Genomic DNA, 18,178 nt, shown 5'->3' with positions numbered 1-18,178 from the left:
ATGGATGATTCTTGTGCCTACCACCATAATCCTCAAATTAAGAGGCTAAGGGGTGGTGTGAGGTAGATGAGCTTTAAGACGAGGCTTGAGTGGTGACCAATTATGAAGTTGCGAAAACACTTGTTATAGCCTATTCGAAATTGCGATTCACAATTTAGGGTAAATGATGGGGCTCGGTGAATGGAGATAAAACGAAATGAAACAGTGGTGTTTACATTATGTGACCGTTATTTATTGGCTATATAAAAAAATGTGAAAAATACAATTAGATTAAAACTAAACCAAACGATGGTTTGGTATATACCCTTCAGTAACATCCCAGATAAACGTCTCGGGGTTGCCAGCTATTCGTTATCGGGTTCTAGTTGGCGCTGCTGGCACCCCGCCCGTGTTCAACATCTGGGATTATATTTCTGGGTATTTTGTAGACCGTTATTCCACGATGTAAAATTCGACATGCCTCAAGGTCGCTACAAATATATCAAAAATATTAATTTTTCGACCACAAATTTGGGCTTTCGAAGCCTGTTCCCGCTTTGTTTAACACAAAATTGACTCACTGAACAAATTAACCAAATCGGTGTGTACACAGTATCCCTAGTCTGAAAATTGTTTTATCAATGAAAGAAAAATGTTATGCTAGGGTAACGGAAAATCTTCCGTAATATGCTTTTTAACGGTACAAGTTAATTGATTGATTGAACAAATATGATTTGAGGGCTTTTTGTAACTTTATATTAATTTTTATAGAGATACATTGTTACAATGTATTTTGTTCAAAGTATTGCCCATCGTTACATCAAAGTATTGTATCGTACCCTAGAGATCCTGAAGATTTTGCTCATTAAAATCGTCTCCCTTCGCGTTCTTCGTCATTGATCTCAAAGTCTCCAATTTTAAACCAATACTCACATGCTTTTTACAGTTACATACTATATGCATGCACAACAGTGTTCATTAGGTTCACTTTTCATTGAATTAAAACAATAGTTTTATACTTCTGGAGTGTGTCTTGTATAGTGGAGTAATATTCTTAGTTAATTAGTACATCAATCAAATATTCTATAACCTATGAAACCTATGATATATTTTAATTAAATTTGATGCTTACAGTTTTACAATTTTTTTAAAAATCAATTACATCTTTTATTAGATATGCTGAGTACAATCTTAATTTACAAATTAATTTATTACTACTCTTGTGTTGTACTTACATTAATATACAATCAAGGTGTGAAAGGGATAAATACATCAGTATGTATTTCCCAAATTAGAATAAAACTAATCTACTTAAGCTAAAGTTAATAATACAGTAATACACTAAACAAGTTCGTGTGTTTTAGTTTGATCTTCTGATTTCCTACGTGTTGTCCAGTAGCTATATTGCTTCCACGTTGCTGTAATTTAGCAACCTTATTTCATGTTTTAAGGCGAAATGTTAGTTCACTTCGTGTATCCATTTGATTTCGACGTCATCGTATAGCTTCATTGGTTACATAGTTACATTGTTTTGTATGCGTTCGATTACTCGTTGATTTGATGTTTTAGTGTAACCCCATATTTGCACCCCGTAGGTCCAAATTGGCTTTGTAATTGACTGATAAACCACTGACTGTTGCGGGTTTATCTCGCTTGATCGCAAAAACTCGGGTTTATTACGCTTGATCATCTTTAAACACTGCTCTGAGTCATCAACTCGTCGTTGTTTTTGGTCAAAAGTGAGCTCGCGCGGCACCCACTTTACACAGAGCTTTGTTATTCCCAAATATTCGTGAATGATATGATGTACACGTTCAGTTGATATCTTTAGAGTATCTGTTATTTCATTCAGTTTCAATATACAGTCATTCAAAATCATTTTGTGGATTTAATATTTTCGTCGGTAACAACTTCTTTTGGGCGCCCACTGCGTTCACCATCACCATCACCGGTGCTCATTTCACCACGTCTAAACTTAGCATACCAATCTTTGATGGTTGATTTTCCTGGGACAGTGTCCGAAAACTTGGCATCAAGCCGAGTTTTTGCTTCAACTATATTTTTTCCCTTCAAAAAGCAATATTTTATCAACATGCGAAATTCCTTTTTATCCATTTTTTTCAGAATAACAAAAGTTGCTTAACTCTAATTCTATAATTCACGAACTAATGATCTGGCAGCTGTCAAATTTATACACGCCCCTTTTGAGGGTTAGGGCTAACTAAAAAACTTATGGATTTAATTCTAGTAGCGCCATCTATGTGTCAGGCGGGGGACTTTTCAATTGACCTGTTAATGTTTATCCTTTATATATATATTTTCTCCTAAAATATATGTTGAAAAACAATAAATTGAATAAAAAACATAAAATTGCGTCGTTCTTCATTTATTTATTCAATCTTTAAGAGTAGCGGTCATATTTCTTCTTGTCGGTAATTTTATTTATTTCAAACTATCATTTTATATAACATTATGGATTAACACCATTACATATATTTCATTACTTCATTTATGTATTCATATAATTTCTATCGTTATCCATATTTTTCATCAAAAAATATATAGAAAAACAATAAATAGACTAGGTTTATTCATTAAAATAATTACTTAAATTGTTAAATAAAATTGCACCTTTCTTTAGTTATTTATTCCACTATTCAATCTTTAAAATATTAGCTGTCATATTTTTTGCTGTATTTTTTTTTGTTTCAATCTATCATTTTATATAATATTTTAGAATCCCACCATTGCAGATAGCTCATCTTTAATTTGTCTTATATGGCTTTCGTTAATCTACTCTACTTTGTCTTGTATTTTACATGAAAACTAACAACTTACTAACAAATGAGGAAAACATTCATTTTAACTCTCGATGCATACACTATTTATTACTTGCAATATTTGATTACGACTTTGTTACGAAATGAATTTACTAATGAAACCTGAAATGCATTTGAAGTTGATACCAATAAAATTTACAGAAAAATCTTAAAAATCTTTCTATTATCTCTAATACAATGATATGTTCTCTCCAGAACCTAATCAATTACTACCAGTTCTTAAGTAAGAACAGTCTTCCTTAGCTGTTATGAGTTCACCAGATATCAATTTAATTGAAATTCTTAAAATTAAAAATGGATTGACTGATGTATGAATGTGAAAAAGATGTTTGCGAAAATTTAAATACCTTTCAAACAGAGTGCGGACTATTTTTGTTATTCTGGAATTTTATTATATTAGGACCATATTAGGACCACATTTTCGTCGATGTTGTGGTTTTCTTTCACAGCTGGATATACTTTCCGATAAAACGGACACATTCATTTTTTGTCCCTACAAATAATGTAAAATATATCTCATGTGATCATACTTTTCTTAATCGTTAAATTATAACTGATATAACTCTTTAATAGTTCCAACTATAAGGGAATAACCACAAGTAATACAAAATCTTAAACAACACTACTTAAAATTAAATAGTCATTTAATAATATCTTAACTCATTCACTTTGTGCGTTAATATCGTTTCAAATACAAAACATAAGAATTTTTACTCCGGTTTAAAATTGCGATAGAGCGTTGCTAAATGTACGTCGCGTAAACGTAAATTTACACGTGTACAGTCGATTTACGTATAGTAACAAAAACGGCGAATAATCTACTGTATCATGAATTTGATGGCTAGTTCTGGTTGCTTGATTTAAACGTATTTCGTTTTATTGGAATTTACTTATTTATAGGGTATATTACAGAAACATTTTATGTCCTAAAATTCTTCCTCTGTATAAGCTTTAACCGTGCCAATTTCAAGCCTCTCGGGGATCCCGTTTTCGTCAAAAAGGGAGGCAAAATTTTCGCTAAGCCGATTAATATATAGAAGATATGGTATTTTACCGAAATTTCTGGCTATCTAATCTCGCATACGGTATTTTCATTTGAATTCCGAAACGTATTACAGCGTTATTTAGTAGTTCGCGATGTCTTTCCTATGCGATATTATGAAACATTCTGTTTAGACAGTCAACGTATTCAACGTATAAAGTCGAATGAACTGACTGAGTGGTTGCGACACGGTAATTTTGCAAAACATATCTAACATCGGTGGGTGTCTCGCAAATTAAAAAGAGACGAACTATCGCCTAGGTTGAATGCGGTTGGTCAGAAACAATAAATATCCTTGTCTATCTGGGTTTCACTCTGTTGCCAAATAATATTTTGGTCGGTGTTTGTAACGGTTTTTACACGAAAAAAATAGTCGCCAAGTGCATTGACGCTTCATTTACATCATCACTGGAAGATTTATGGTCGCTGGTTTATGGATATATATATATATATATATATATATATATAGGTTTGAGTGACTTACCGTATGTTTTTCTTCGAATTTTTTCGCCATATTGTTTAAGATACATTATTTTTGAGGATATTGTAGCTCTTCTTTTTTATTTATTCACTAAGTCGATTAAAGCTTTTATTTAATTAAATATTTTTAATTGTTAATTAATTGAAGTTGATGATCTCCAATCAGCTTTGTGTGCTACAAAATACATTTTTTCAGCACTTAAGTATGTGAACAAACTATGAAATCGTCAGGAATGAAAACACAATTTGCTTTAACCTACTTTATTTTATCAGAAAGAAAAGTGGCGACTGGTTGAGAGATTAATACTGAATCAATTCTAATGCCAACAAACCTATATTGTACATAATCACACTTGAGCTTGATACAATTTAAAATACTCACATATACAGAATTTTTAACAACCAGTGGCTTTACTTTACTCTTTCTATAATCCATGTTGTACGGATTTCCTAAGTTCCCAAATTTCAATAACTCATCGCTTTTTATGGTCTTACAACCTGAAATGTGATGTGTTTATACATACATATACATATTGAATAAAAATAACCTACGCCGGCTTGGTGGCGCAGTAGTAAAGGCAACAGGACAGTTCTCCTACTGTTGCGATAGCCGCGAGTTCGAATCCTCCTCGGGCATGGCCGTAAATTTATGTTTGTGATCAAGTTACGCCAGTAACCAGGCTGGCTAAGACCGGATGGCTTTTGGGATCATTTCTAAGGACCGTGGTTCGGAGCCCACGTTAAACTATAGGTACAGTCCAGATTAACCCCTAGTTGGTAAAAGGAGATTTTAAAATATATTAAAAAAATAAATAAATATATATCCAATAAAACGAAAAACGCCCAAATCAAGCAAGGAGTGTATTATGTTACTTTTGGTTATTCCCGTTTTGTAGGAATTGTTAAGGCGTTATGAGAAGTTTGGATAAAAACGATTAAGAATAGTATAGTCTTGTAAAGGTATATTTTATATTTTTTTGCGAAGAACATAAATTAATGGTCCCGCTTTATCGGAAGGTATATACAGCTGTGAAAGAAAAACCCCACATATATGAAAATTTCATCCCAACATAGATTAACAACATTCGAGAGTAACAAGAATACTTTATTTTGTTTGTTTACAAGATATTTAGAATTTCGAAATCGCAATATGATTTAATTTTGTTTGGTAAAGAATAAGAAAAAAATAAAAGAATGTCTTGCTTAAGGACTGTTATTAATTGACATGGTACTGGAGACATAGTATATCATTGTATTAAAGGTTGTTAAGATTTTTCTGTAAATTTTGTGGTATTGACTTCTGAATAATTTCAGATTTCATTAGTAAATGCGTTACAAAATGCTTAACATGCTTAACAAAGCACTAACCGAATATTGCAGTTAATAAATACGTTAATTTGTACATCATGATTTAAAATGAATATTTCATAGAACATTAGTTACAAAATATACTTTCTTAAATTAGAATTTTAATTGGGACACGTGGGACATAAGACAAAATAGAAAGAAATAAATAAATGAAAGCCATAAAAGACAAACTAAAGATGAGCTAGCTGCAAGAGCGAGATCGGAGAGTAAAATAAATAAGTAAAGAACAATACAATTTTATATGAAAATTCAGGTAAAGAAATTACTCTTTGCTGAAGAAATCATTTATTGTTTTTATAATATATATTTTAGGTGAGACATATGGATAAAATATAATACAAGATGAATACATAAATGAAGCAATGAATATATGCAGAATTTAATTTTTTTTAAAATCTATTTTAAAGTCTCCTTTTACCAACTATGGATATATCTGGACTGAACTTACAGTTTAACGTGGGCTCCGAACCACGGTCCTCAGCATTAAGCCTACTGACTGGCGAGTGGCCAACTTTAGAAATCATCCCAGAAGACATCCTGTCTTACCCACCCAGGTTACTGGCGTGACTGGGATCATTTTCATTGTCGGATTTTACACTCTTGCCTAGGACAATCACAAACATAAATTTACGACCATGTCGCAGCAGGATTCGAATTCGTGGCTATCGCAACAGTAGGAGGACCGTCCTATCGCCTTTACCACCAAGCCGGCTGTGAATTTAAATTGAAACTAACTACATAATTTGCATAGATGGAACACATATGACAAATTATGAATTGTTAAGTAGTTAAATCTTAAGGTGTTTAATGATTAATGCAATAAAATATGTGACATATATCATTTTATTCTTTGAACTCTGTATAAATTATATTGATTAACAAAATGATTTCAATGATTTATTATTTTTATTATTTAACAGTTAATTTAATGATTGTAAAGACATACTTTGTTATAATGTTCAGTGGCGTAATACACTTATCAATACTTTGTTGATTATTGAAAGTTAATTGAAATTAGATTTAATTAAATGCGTTTTAAAAAATGTTAGTGAGTGTTAGTTCTTGAAATAGTTTACATATATTTTAATATGTTTTATTGTACAAACATTTATTATTTTAATTAATGTTATATATCAGTTTACAACATTATTTCATTCGCCAAATTTGACACTACTTTGCCAAGCTATGTTACTAATTGTGTGTATAAGTTAGGTATTATATTTCATTATTTCCTTCAGCAAAGCGATACCATGTCTATACAGCTGTTTTACTGTATTTTTACCGGATTTTCTGTATTTAGTAAACTTCCCATTCCCATCGAGCAGGTTAAGTATTGCTGGCATTTTCTGTGCAAGTTTTTAATTTTAAATGATTCAATCGACAATGGCTAGGTCTTAGATATGACGGTTTTATTTTTCTAATAATTTGAACTTCTAATAATTATAAATATTATTTGGTGATGTCTGTCTTAATGATGTTCGTTGTTAGTTATAATGCTCTGCAACCCAAAACTATCGATCAAAGAGAGTGATGGTGAATAAATTTACAATGGCATTAAATCAGTAATTAAAAAATAATTTTCCTTTCATTTTTTAAATCATATATATACTTCTGCACTACACAGTTGGCATTCCAACAACAAAAGAAAAACTACTTGGAATCTTTGCTGACGACACAATTATTATGGCATAAGATATATCTCTGCCTAGGGCAATAGAAAAAATGCAAGTGGCAGTCAACAAAATCTACAAATAGACGAAAGATTGGAAAATTCAACATAATAGCTCCAAACCTGTCCACGTTAATTTTGCGTTGCAGCGAAATAATAAAAACTTAATTATATTACTCAATGGATGCTCGATTCCTCAAGCAGAATCAGCTAAATACCTGGGAATCGATCTTGATGGTAAATTAAATTGGAAACATCACGTTAGACAAAAAGCAAAACACATTAGAACCAAAATAAAACAACTATACTGGTTAGTCGGAAGATTCAACTTGATCTAAAATCAAAGAAGTTGATCAATACAATTATAAAGCCAATTTGGACCTATGGGGTTGCACTAAAAATTCAAATCAACTAGCCATACAACGCTGTCAAAACAAGGTCCTTCGATTGATTACCAATGTCTATCACTATGTAACCAACGAAGAACTGTACGATGACCTGGAAATCAAATGGATTTGCCTTGATTTCGCCTTGAAACACCAAAGAAGATTACTAAATCATACTAACGTGGAAGCAATACAACTGCTGGACAACGCGCAGGATGTCAAGAGATTGAAGCGAACAAAACCATACGAACTTATATAAAGTGTATACCTTTAGTGTAAACTAAAGTTATTATAATTTAATAATTGAGGAATACATATTGATGCATTTTCTCGTCTTGCTTGTGAATTAATCCATGTACATAGGGAAAGTAGTAATAAATTAATTGTAAATTAAGATTGTACTAAGCGTATCTAATAAAGATTTTATAATAAAAGATAAAAAATGAAGAACCTCTTATAAATATCTTTCATTTTTAAAGAATTTTGAAAACAAAAAAGAGCAAATAAAACAATATGTAATTATTTAATAATATATAAATACTATAATAGCAAGCCAAAGTTATAGTTAAATTATTCGTATATTTGAAGAGTATAATATATATTCTGGAGTTCACAAATTAACCTAAAGTCCCACTCAAGTTCAAATTTAACTGAGTTTACTGTCTATTATTTCTATTATGTCTGTTATCTCTATATTCTCTCTCTATCTTGTCTATTATGTCTAAAAGAGTAAAACAACATGTAAAATAACAAATATAAATTATTTATGAGTACATAAGCATCCATCATGCACAAGCATCTATGTATCTTTAAAATTACTGAATAATTTATCTTGCACAGCACTAAGAAAATACCTTAATGATCGAATCTCTTCGGTAAACAGCATGGAAACCTCTATCTCAATTCATTCAATACAAGCAAGGAATGTAATTCAAATCAATCTGCATTAAGCCTGTGTGTAGTACGTACACGTATACATTCATTGCTATATTTTTTTAACATTTCATATTGTCCTTCATTTATTATTATTTATTATTCATTATTTATTATTGTTTATTTAAAGTATGGTAGGTACTCACTTACATAGGGTAGGGACACTTTTATATTTTGTGTGGAATTCAATCTTTGTGAATAAATCTAGTCAAGTTCAAATTTCCTCTACTTCCTAGCTCCTCGTGTTTGGAATTTAGCACCCATTGGAATTTTATCAGCTAGTTAAGCTACAATCATATTTTTATCTGAATTTAATAACATTCACCTCTCACTCTTTGATACACTCTTACGAATTCCTAATCGATTACGCTCAAATTTAGAAGTAGTAATATTTTTATCAAAATAGGAAGCCCACACCTTAAAAATCTTCAAGCAAACCAAACTTGTTTCAACTTCAATATTAATGCTGTGGATTGACTATATGATTAACTAATTCTGATTCTGATGAGTTATACTCACGTAAAGGACATCGAGTCATATTTATCTGTACTTTTACTTTCGAAGGGGTCAACTATGCCTAAAATATAAAGAATTCGTTGTAGAATTGAATCCGTTTTGCAAAATTGAAATAAAAATGAGTGCGTATCACCTGGATGGAATGTCCTTATATATCTGTCTATCAGATATAGTGTTGTTGTGTATTAAATCGCATCGGGTAACCAGCTGTTGAAGCCTCACGATTGGCATTGCTTTTCGCTATGTGTAATGTCGTAAAAGTGTGAACAAAAATGTTTTTCGTGCGTTGAAAATGTCTGAATTTGTACTGAGTACATCGCATTCGCAGGAAGTTTTAATTTTTTACTTCAATTTGAAGAGAAAGGCGGCTAAAGGTGCTCAAATATGTGAAGCTTATAGCTACCATGCTCCATCGATTTCAATATATGATTACGTTATAAAAATGGCGATAACTTCGAGGACAGAGAGTGTTCTGGAAATCCAAAAAAAAAAAATTGAAGACGAGGATTTGAAGGCATACTCGATGATGATATCCGTATAAAACGTGAATATGCTGGTAGTAACACAAGAAACCATTTCCAAACACTTGAAGAACATAGAAATGATCCAAAATCTTGGATATTTTGTACCGTGTATATTGAAGGCAAACAAAAACATTAAAAGAAATTTGATCATGTGTGAAATGCTGCTTCAATGGCATATTAGGAACGGTTTTTTTGCATCATATTGTACTGGTGATGATAAGTGGTTATGATAATCTAAAACGAAAAAAGATATGTGGATCTACTGGTCATGCATCAACATCAACGGCAAAGCCCCATATGCATGGCTTCAAGCCAATGCTCTGTATTTGGTCTCAATCAGCTTGGTATGGTATACTATATGCTGCTAAAATATAATGAAACCATCAATGGAAATCGCCATCGCTTACAATAATTGGCACGTTTGAGCCAACCACTATGCGAAAAACGGCCAGAATACGAGCAAAGACACAACGATGTTATTCTTCAGACAACGCTCGACCACATGTTGCAAAACTGATCAAAATATACCATGGCCATGATTATTTTACTAGGGTCGTGACCAAATTATTTTGTCGTGTGCTATTGATTGTCCATCACTAGCACATCATAATTCTCTTAATATTAAAATGGCAGTCAATAAATGCCACTAACCGTATCAGTTTCTGGTCCTAAAATTGCATTTTGCGCGAAAAATGAGTTACTCTACTAACATTGAACGCGATATGTCATTCAGTTGTTGACATCTATAGTTTTTGTTAAAGATATATTTGTGATTACTTTTGAATATGTGTTGAAATTCAGGAAACATATCAGAAGATCTGCGGTGATGGGTCATACCATATCATATACGCAAGGAAATTAATTGTATAAAGCAGAGGTGACCAACTTTTGTGTATATGTAGGATTATTCTACTTTTTATCTTGAAAGTGTGTCGCTATCGACTTGTTGTAATAGGCGTAATCTACAAGTGAAGAAGGGGTGTGAAATTCATACTATATTTATACACTATATTTTAGTATTAGATGAATTCCAACGAGGTATGGGTAGATAAGTAAAATATATTTTCAAAAATATTGTTTACTTTTTTAATTTTCGAGGTATAAGCTCAAGAAAATAAATTTCCAAACCCAATTTTCCATAGCCATATTCCGTATACGCGGTACCTAAAAATTATAATTTCCGACATTTTTTCAACATAGATTTTCACTAACATAAAATGCAATTTAATTATTTTAACAACAGCAATGTTTGTTTTTATGCAATGTATTTGACTTCAGTATTTCACTTTCGCTGTTTTCTTTTGCACCAGGAAAATTTATCATTAAATAATAATATGACTCTCCTCTTGCTAATCTATAATAGCTCGTTGAGTACATCTTGTAAAAATTACAACAATAATTATTTAAAGGGCCAAAAACTCACGTCTAGAGGAATTAATAGAACGTAGTTAATTATTAACAATATTTATTAATTAAAGGTACATACATGTGATAAAGGCTGTTTATTTACTTTGTTACCTTAGTATTACTGATTATTCTTTATCTATATATACTGACAAAAATAATAATAATGAGTCTTCAGTATGGGAATCAACCAGGGCAAAACGTATGAAAATGCCCATTCGCATAGGTGTAGATCCGAAACAAAACTTCAAGATATTTCCAAAAGTCTTCCAAGGTTAAGTCAGTTTGTAAAAATATAATGTAACTAGCTGACCCGACAGACTTCGTCCTGTCAAAAAGATTTGTAATGTGGCAGTTTTTGTGCCTACGTATTTTAAAAAATTCTCCTGAACAGAACCATCACCCTGGTGATAGGGCGTTGTGAATAAAAAATAATTAAATAAAACATATATAAGGATTGAAAAGTAAGTAATCGCTTTATTGTTAATCATGTGAATCATAATTATTATTATTATTATCATTATATTGCTTTGTGGTATACGATATTTTTTGTTTGATTACCTGGCGCATAGATAAACAAATCTGATGGTTTTCCAACACGGGAACAGGCAACATACAATTGACCATGTGAGAAACATGGGTTTTCTAGATTAATACCACAAACACTTAATGATTGCCCCTGGGACTTGTTTATAGTCATAGCAAAAGCAAGCCGTCAACATGTCTATAGGAAATTTGCCATTACCAATGTCAATGAGTTGTTTAGAGAATATGTTTCCAGATTGGTCATTTTGCAACTCGACACGCATATTCTTGCTTAAATGAAGTACTTTAACATGTTTCCACAAATTGGAGGGCTTTAGACATGCATTGAGTTCATCAGCTGGTGTTGATCGTGGAATCACTGGCAATGTTTGACGAAAATCTCCTGCTAATAAAATCATTGCACCACCAAATCGGTTATTATTGCTACGTAGATCTTTTAAGGTTATGTCTAAAGCCTCCAAAGATTTTTTATGTGCCATCGTGCATTCATCCCAAACAATCAATTTACATTGCTGCAAAACCTTTGCCATTGCAGAGTTCTTCGAAACGTTGCAGGTTGGAGTTTCATTGCATTGCATATTTAATGGCAATTTTAGTGCTGAATGGGCTGTTCGACCACCTTCAAGCAAAGTTGCTGCGATTCCCGACGAAGCGAGTGCAAGTGCAATTTTATTTTGTGAGCGAATTGTTGCTAATATTAATGAAATAAAAAAAGTTTTTCCTGTACCACCAGGTGCATCTAAGAAATAAATCCCTCCAGTTTCATCATTTGTTACTTTCATAAGAGTTTCAAATACATACTTCTGTTGTTCATTTAACAGTGGAAGATTTGTTTGAATTTATTCTTTCAAAGCGTTGAGATCATACAGTCTTTCTCGATGCAACTCTTGGTTAAAAGCGTCATGCATTGGACGATTGGGCGCGGCCAGGCCTAATTGAATTAATAGTTTGTTTGACATTATCAAGCACATGTCCTCAATTGAAATCAATGCTTCATTGTAAATTTCTTCACTGATTTGTATATTTGGATTTCCCATTCTATTCCGTATTTGATACAAAATATCATCACACATATAATCTTTGTACTTCATCCACAAATCAATTGGGTTTGATGGGAAGCATGTAGATATGATTATAGAAAACAATGTTCGTATTTGATGAGTGTGTGATGATATTACAGCATCATTGAGAGTTTGATCCCAATGAGCGTCATTTTCAAGCAATTGCAAACGTTGACAGGCTTCTCTGTAGGATCCACACAATTCACCATCAACAGTTCGTAACTGTTGGAATGATGTTGGGCCACGTACATTGACTAATAGCAGTCGTAAATAAAAACATTCATCATTGCTTGGATGTACTGAATAAATCCGGCCAATCGCATCGGTGGAATATACATCTGTATATCCTGGAACTGGTTTTCCTTGTTTCCGTCGTATAAATCTCCTTGAGGATTGATTCCAGGTATAATATTTTGGCATTTCAGAATATAGCAATGTTTGTGCGAAATCATCGTTTTGGCATGTCTCAAAAAAACTGGTTAATGTAGTAGATGGTGGCTGAGCAGCTCTTTGTACTGCGTTCTGTGCTGTAAAATACACTCTTTGTCCATTTTCTAAATGCACAGCTAAGTGAACAACAGAAGGGTGTCTCTCATGAATAGGAAAAGAAAATATTCGCCAAACTGCTTCATTACTACTGACATAGCGGCCCATTTGGTATTGGGTAACTTCATCATTATAATTCTCTGCACCAATTTCAATCACAGCCATATCACTCCCTTTGCTTACATATTTGCAAATGTATTTAATCGATTTCACTGAATGGCAAGATTCAACGTTGATGTGTGCTTTGAATGTCTTTGATAAAATGGGTGAATATGGAACAATCCAACGATTATCTATTTCAATATCTTGTTGATTTAATTTGACAATTGTTGATTTTCCATTGTCTGCTGTCGATCTGCGACGATACAATGGATAACCGTCATTACCAGTAATTGTTTCCGATATTAATGTCCGTGGATATCGTTTTGAACATTTACCATCCATCATACACGGTGAATTTTGATTAAGAGTTCCACAGGGACCATGTATCATGTTTTTGATAACTACCTCATGCAATCCAGGATCTACTTGTACATTAGGGATTTCAGCTGATATCACTGCATCAACTTCATTTGGCCTTATCTTTTCAACCAACCAAATCAAAATGTGTGCATGTGGCAATCCTCGTTTCTGCCACTCCACAGAATACATCCAGCAGCGTGTCTCACCAAACACATTATGTTTTACGATGAAATTCATTAAAGATTTCAACTTTTGTCTAAAGACTCTGGCTGTAATATCATGACGATCAATGGATGATTTCCCAGGTAATAACTCCTGCTTAATTTCTATCCATTGCGGATTGCATGTAAATGTGATGAACAAATCTGCTGTACCCTAATGACGAACATACGACATGGCATCTTGAGCATATTCGTGCATATGCCGAGGGCTTCCGATGTATGTTGCTGGAAGAATAGTCATCCGACCGACATTCTGTGCATTTCCATCAGTATTAATCGCATCTCGAAGGTGAATATACTCTTCAGATCGGAGTTTGGTTTGATTCAACCTGATGAATGTTAATCTCTCCGTTTCAATTTTAACATACATGTCATCAACATATTTGTGATATAATCGCCGACATTTCAATATGCGATTATCTGCATTTTCCCGAATCATTAGGCGGTATGAATAATAGTTCATTGAACTGACTTTTTTGTTGGTTTCAGAACCTGTAAACAGATTTTGTTTTAATAACATTCAAATATAAAATTAAAATACATAATATAGTGACTGAGATATTATCGCCATAGCTAAACTAATATTTTAGTTACCTGTAATGGGATTTATCATTTTTATTGATAAATCGTAGCCATCTTCACCTTGCCAAAATATAATGGGATATTGCAGTGCATCATATGAGCGGTGTGTTTCCTTTATAGGTTGTAATTGAAAATTCCGACGATGTAAAACAATATCACGGGATTCCAAGTTTTCTCCAACTACAACGATAGCAACTTCATCAATAGTTGGTGCATTAAAACGTCTTGTATGTTGACCTGCAGGTGTTTTATCAGCTCTGATTACAATTTTGTGATTATCGGATGGCATCAGATCCAGGGCAGTTTTAAACAATATAATCAATTGATTGTGTTGATGAAATAAAGTTTGTAATTGTTCTACAATAGACCTTTTTACTAAATTGTTATGTGCACAACGCAGATCAATTTCTTGTGGTGAATTGCCCATAAAATAAATTTGCAGGAATTTGTTGTCGCTATCTGACACTGGTAACAGTGAACCTGCTCTGTGATATATTTGCCCTTGTATCTGTAAATAAAAAAAATATTATGGTGTGGTATAAATTAATGGATTGTCAATGATCAAACTTAAATAATATTTGATCTTAAAAAGTATATATTTAGTTTTAACTAATATCTATCAAATATAAAATATAATAAAAGTGTCACTGAAACTGAATCACCATATAATATGATGACTAAGTGATATATTTCGTAATGATTAAGAAATTGAAGATTAGTAACACATCTTAACTTTGGTGACAGAAAATTTTGTTCGCTAAAATAATTATGAGTAACTGCTATAATACATACCTTGAAAGTTGGCATAAAATTTTCCCGAACTGCATTTGTTGCCCCAAATGAAGTCATTTGAAAGCAATTGTTATATTGTTGAATATGTGTCAAAAAGTGTATAGAATCTGTTCCTATTCCTGAAACCAATGAGTACAATGGTTCTGGTGGTGGATCCAATTGTATCAATTTCACTTTACCATTTGCGCAACACAATCCATTGGCTTCGTTTTTGTATTTTAATGCCTTACAGTGTGAGCAAACCAAGTTCATAGAACCAATAACAACACATTGGTAGTTACTGTAGTCAATTGACACATCGTAACTGAAAGCAGCTCGATTCAAACTTGCGCGATTATTAGTTGAACGTCGCGCTCGCGGTTCACGCGTTTGTGATATCCGAATTCTTTCACGTTCATTTCCGTCGTCACGTTCTTTTGCAATACGATTATATCGGTAATTAGCTTGGTTTATAGCATTTCTGGTTCTTCTACCTAAATTGCTTCGTCTTATAGGAGGCATATCAAATATAAATTATTTTTTCACTAATCACGAACTAAACAAACACTAACTAACTAAACACTCTGCACAAAACACGATATACGAATTTGTTTCGTGTATCAGTTGACAATTCATCTGTCATGTGTCAAAAGTCATCTGTAACAGACAACTTTTTTTTTTAAATTTGATATGACTTGAACTCAAATCCTTTTAAGCCGTACGAATTGTTTTATTTATTTAAAATTTGAATTAAATTTTAAATAAATAAAAAATTTTAAATAAATAAAACAATTCGTACGGCTTAAAAGGATTTGAGTTCAAGTCATATCAAATTTAAAAAAAAAGTTGTCTGTTACAGATGACTTTTGACAGATGACAGATGAATTGTCAACTGATACACGAAACAAATTCAAACAAAAAGGGCTATTTTTAGGGTTTTTCCAGCAATAATTCTAATTTTTCTCGCCGTAAAAACCATCCCTGAACTTCAACGAACATTTTAAAAAAAGATTTGGCCAAATTGGTCCAGGCGTTGTTGAGTTATGCGCTTAGGAACATATTTTGCGATTCATTTTTATATATAAGATTTTCTAATGCCTTTTGATCCGTATGAAATAATTGATTGGATATGATTTTGTTGGAACTAACTAACCCACGTTTTATAACTAACTAACTCACTAACCCACGTTTTATAATTTGAATTTTTACAGTTTCCATCTTATTCGCGAAGGAAATATATAATTTTAGCCAATAAATCACGAAAACACTGCAGAATTTTACCTCTGCCTTGACCCTTGATTCTTATATTATTGTGAAGGCTATCAAGACTTATCATCAAGAAATTAATACTCCAATCGCAACGAAATGACTCGATGATTTTATAAACTAAAACTCTCCCCACCACGAGAAGAATCAAAAACAGAACACGGCTCGACATTTAAATTTTAAATCTATTATTTGTTTGTCTCTGTAAAAGACGTGAGTGTATGCGAAGTGCCGATAGATTTTCGATTAAATTATCGAATTATCCCAACAATCTTGTCAACGTTCCATATTTGATATTACGAAAGCTAATAATTCAATGTAAATTCTTAAAGTGTATGTTTTATGTTTTTTTTTTCAACTAGTCTTATTAGCAATTAAAATGGCCTGTATAATTTCTTATATTTTCTTACATAACTAAGCATGATTTCTATCAGCATATAACAAATTAATTTTATTATAATAATATGAATTGATTTTCACGGATTTACTAGCGCATTGATGTATCACGGCGGTTGATAACATATAATGATTTTGACGTTTCAGAAGGGATCATTTTACTTCTTTTATCAAAGAACGTCGTAATTACTGAATGTAGTTGGAAAGTGAGGAATGGAACGATTATACTAAATCATCACGGGAAACTGTATTGATAACATTTGATGCTTTTATGTGGGGTATTGAAAGTAAAGGCTGATGTATAGATAGATTCACGACAAAATGATTTCACAGCATAACAACATGGCATTTTTTTTATAAAATCCAACAAAACTTACTCGAACATAGAACTTACTAGATTCTTAACCGCTTAACCGAAACGACATTACATTCAGTCAAACTATTTTTATTAGCGCTATTCATATAACAAATTAATTTCATTATAGTAATGTGAATTAATTTTCACGGACTTACTAGCGCTTATTATAGTACATTGATGTATCACGGCGTTTGATAACATATAATGATTTTGACGTTTTAGAAGGGATCATTTTACTTCTTTTATCAAAGAACGTCGTAATTATTGAAAGTAGTTCGAAAGTGAGGAACGGCAAGATTATACTAAATTATCACGGGAAACTGTATTGATAACATTTGATGCTTTTATGTGGGGTATTGAAAGTAAAGGCTGATGTACAGATAGATTCACGACAAAATGATTTTACAGCATAACAACATGGTATTTTGTTATAAAATCCAACAAAACTTACTCGAACATAGAATTTACTAGATTCTTAACCGCTTAACCAAAACGACACTACATTCAGTCAAACTGTTTTTATGAGCTCTATTCAGTTTTATCAGTGGGGCTTAGAGAGTAGGCCCAAAGTATGAGCATTTTTGTATAAATAAGAGAACTGCTGAAAATATATGAAGACCTTTGGTAATTAGTAAGAATAGATTTAGTTAAAAGTTTAATAATTGTTTAACATAATATTTTTATTAGTACTTAACACATGAGCGGAAAAGTCCCGGGTCTAACACACAGATGGCGTAAGTTTTATTGGATTCAACGCGTTTTCAGTTAGTACTGACCATCAAAAGAAATCTTATTTTATTCAAAATTTTATTTCATGATATTCTACTC

General features: G+C 32.3%; 2 protein-coding genes across 7 annotated transcripts in view; one reads left to right on the top strand and one right to left on the bottom strand.

The window, feature by feature from the left end:
• Window positions 1-18,178, top strand: part of Cip4 (formin-binding protein 1-like Cip4) — a 125,006-nt gene that overhangs the window by 61,177 nt on the left and 45,651 nt on the right. The window lies entirely within an intron of this gene.
• LOC143195252 (uncharacterized) lies at window positions 14,032-15,971 on the bottom strand. The gene is made up of 4 exons (XM_076402244.1): window positions 15,531-15,971; window positions 15,352-15,470; window positions 14,572-15,067; window positions 14,032-14,469 (listed from the first exon to the last, which is right to left on the bottom strand). The coding sequence occupies exons 1-4, from the start codon at window positions 15,850-15,852 to the stop codon at window positions 14,132-14,134; spliced, it is 1,275 nt and encodes a 424-aa protein (XP_076258359.1). The 5' UTR covers window positions 15,853-15,971; the 3' UTR covers window positions 14,032-14,131.

Source organism: Rhynchophorus ferrugineus, unplaced genomic scaffold (genome assembly GCF_030347505.1).
Source record: "Rhynchophorus ferrugineus isolate W39M unplaced genomic scaffold, kcgeb_rfMv2 rfM4, whole genome shotgun sequence".
Taxonomy (NCBI): domain Eukaryota; kingdom Metazoa; phylum Arthropoda; class Insecta; order Coleoptera; family Curculionidae; genus Rhynchophorus; species Rhynchophorus ferrugineus.
The sequence above is the reverse complement of the archived record's forward strand: the minus strand, read 5'-3'. Positions and strand labels throughout refer to the sequence as shown.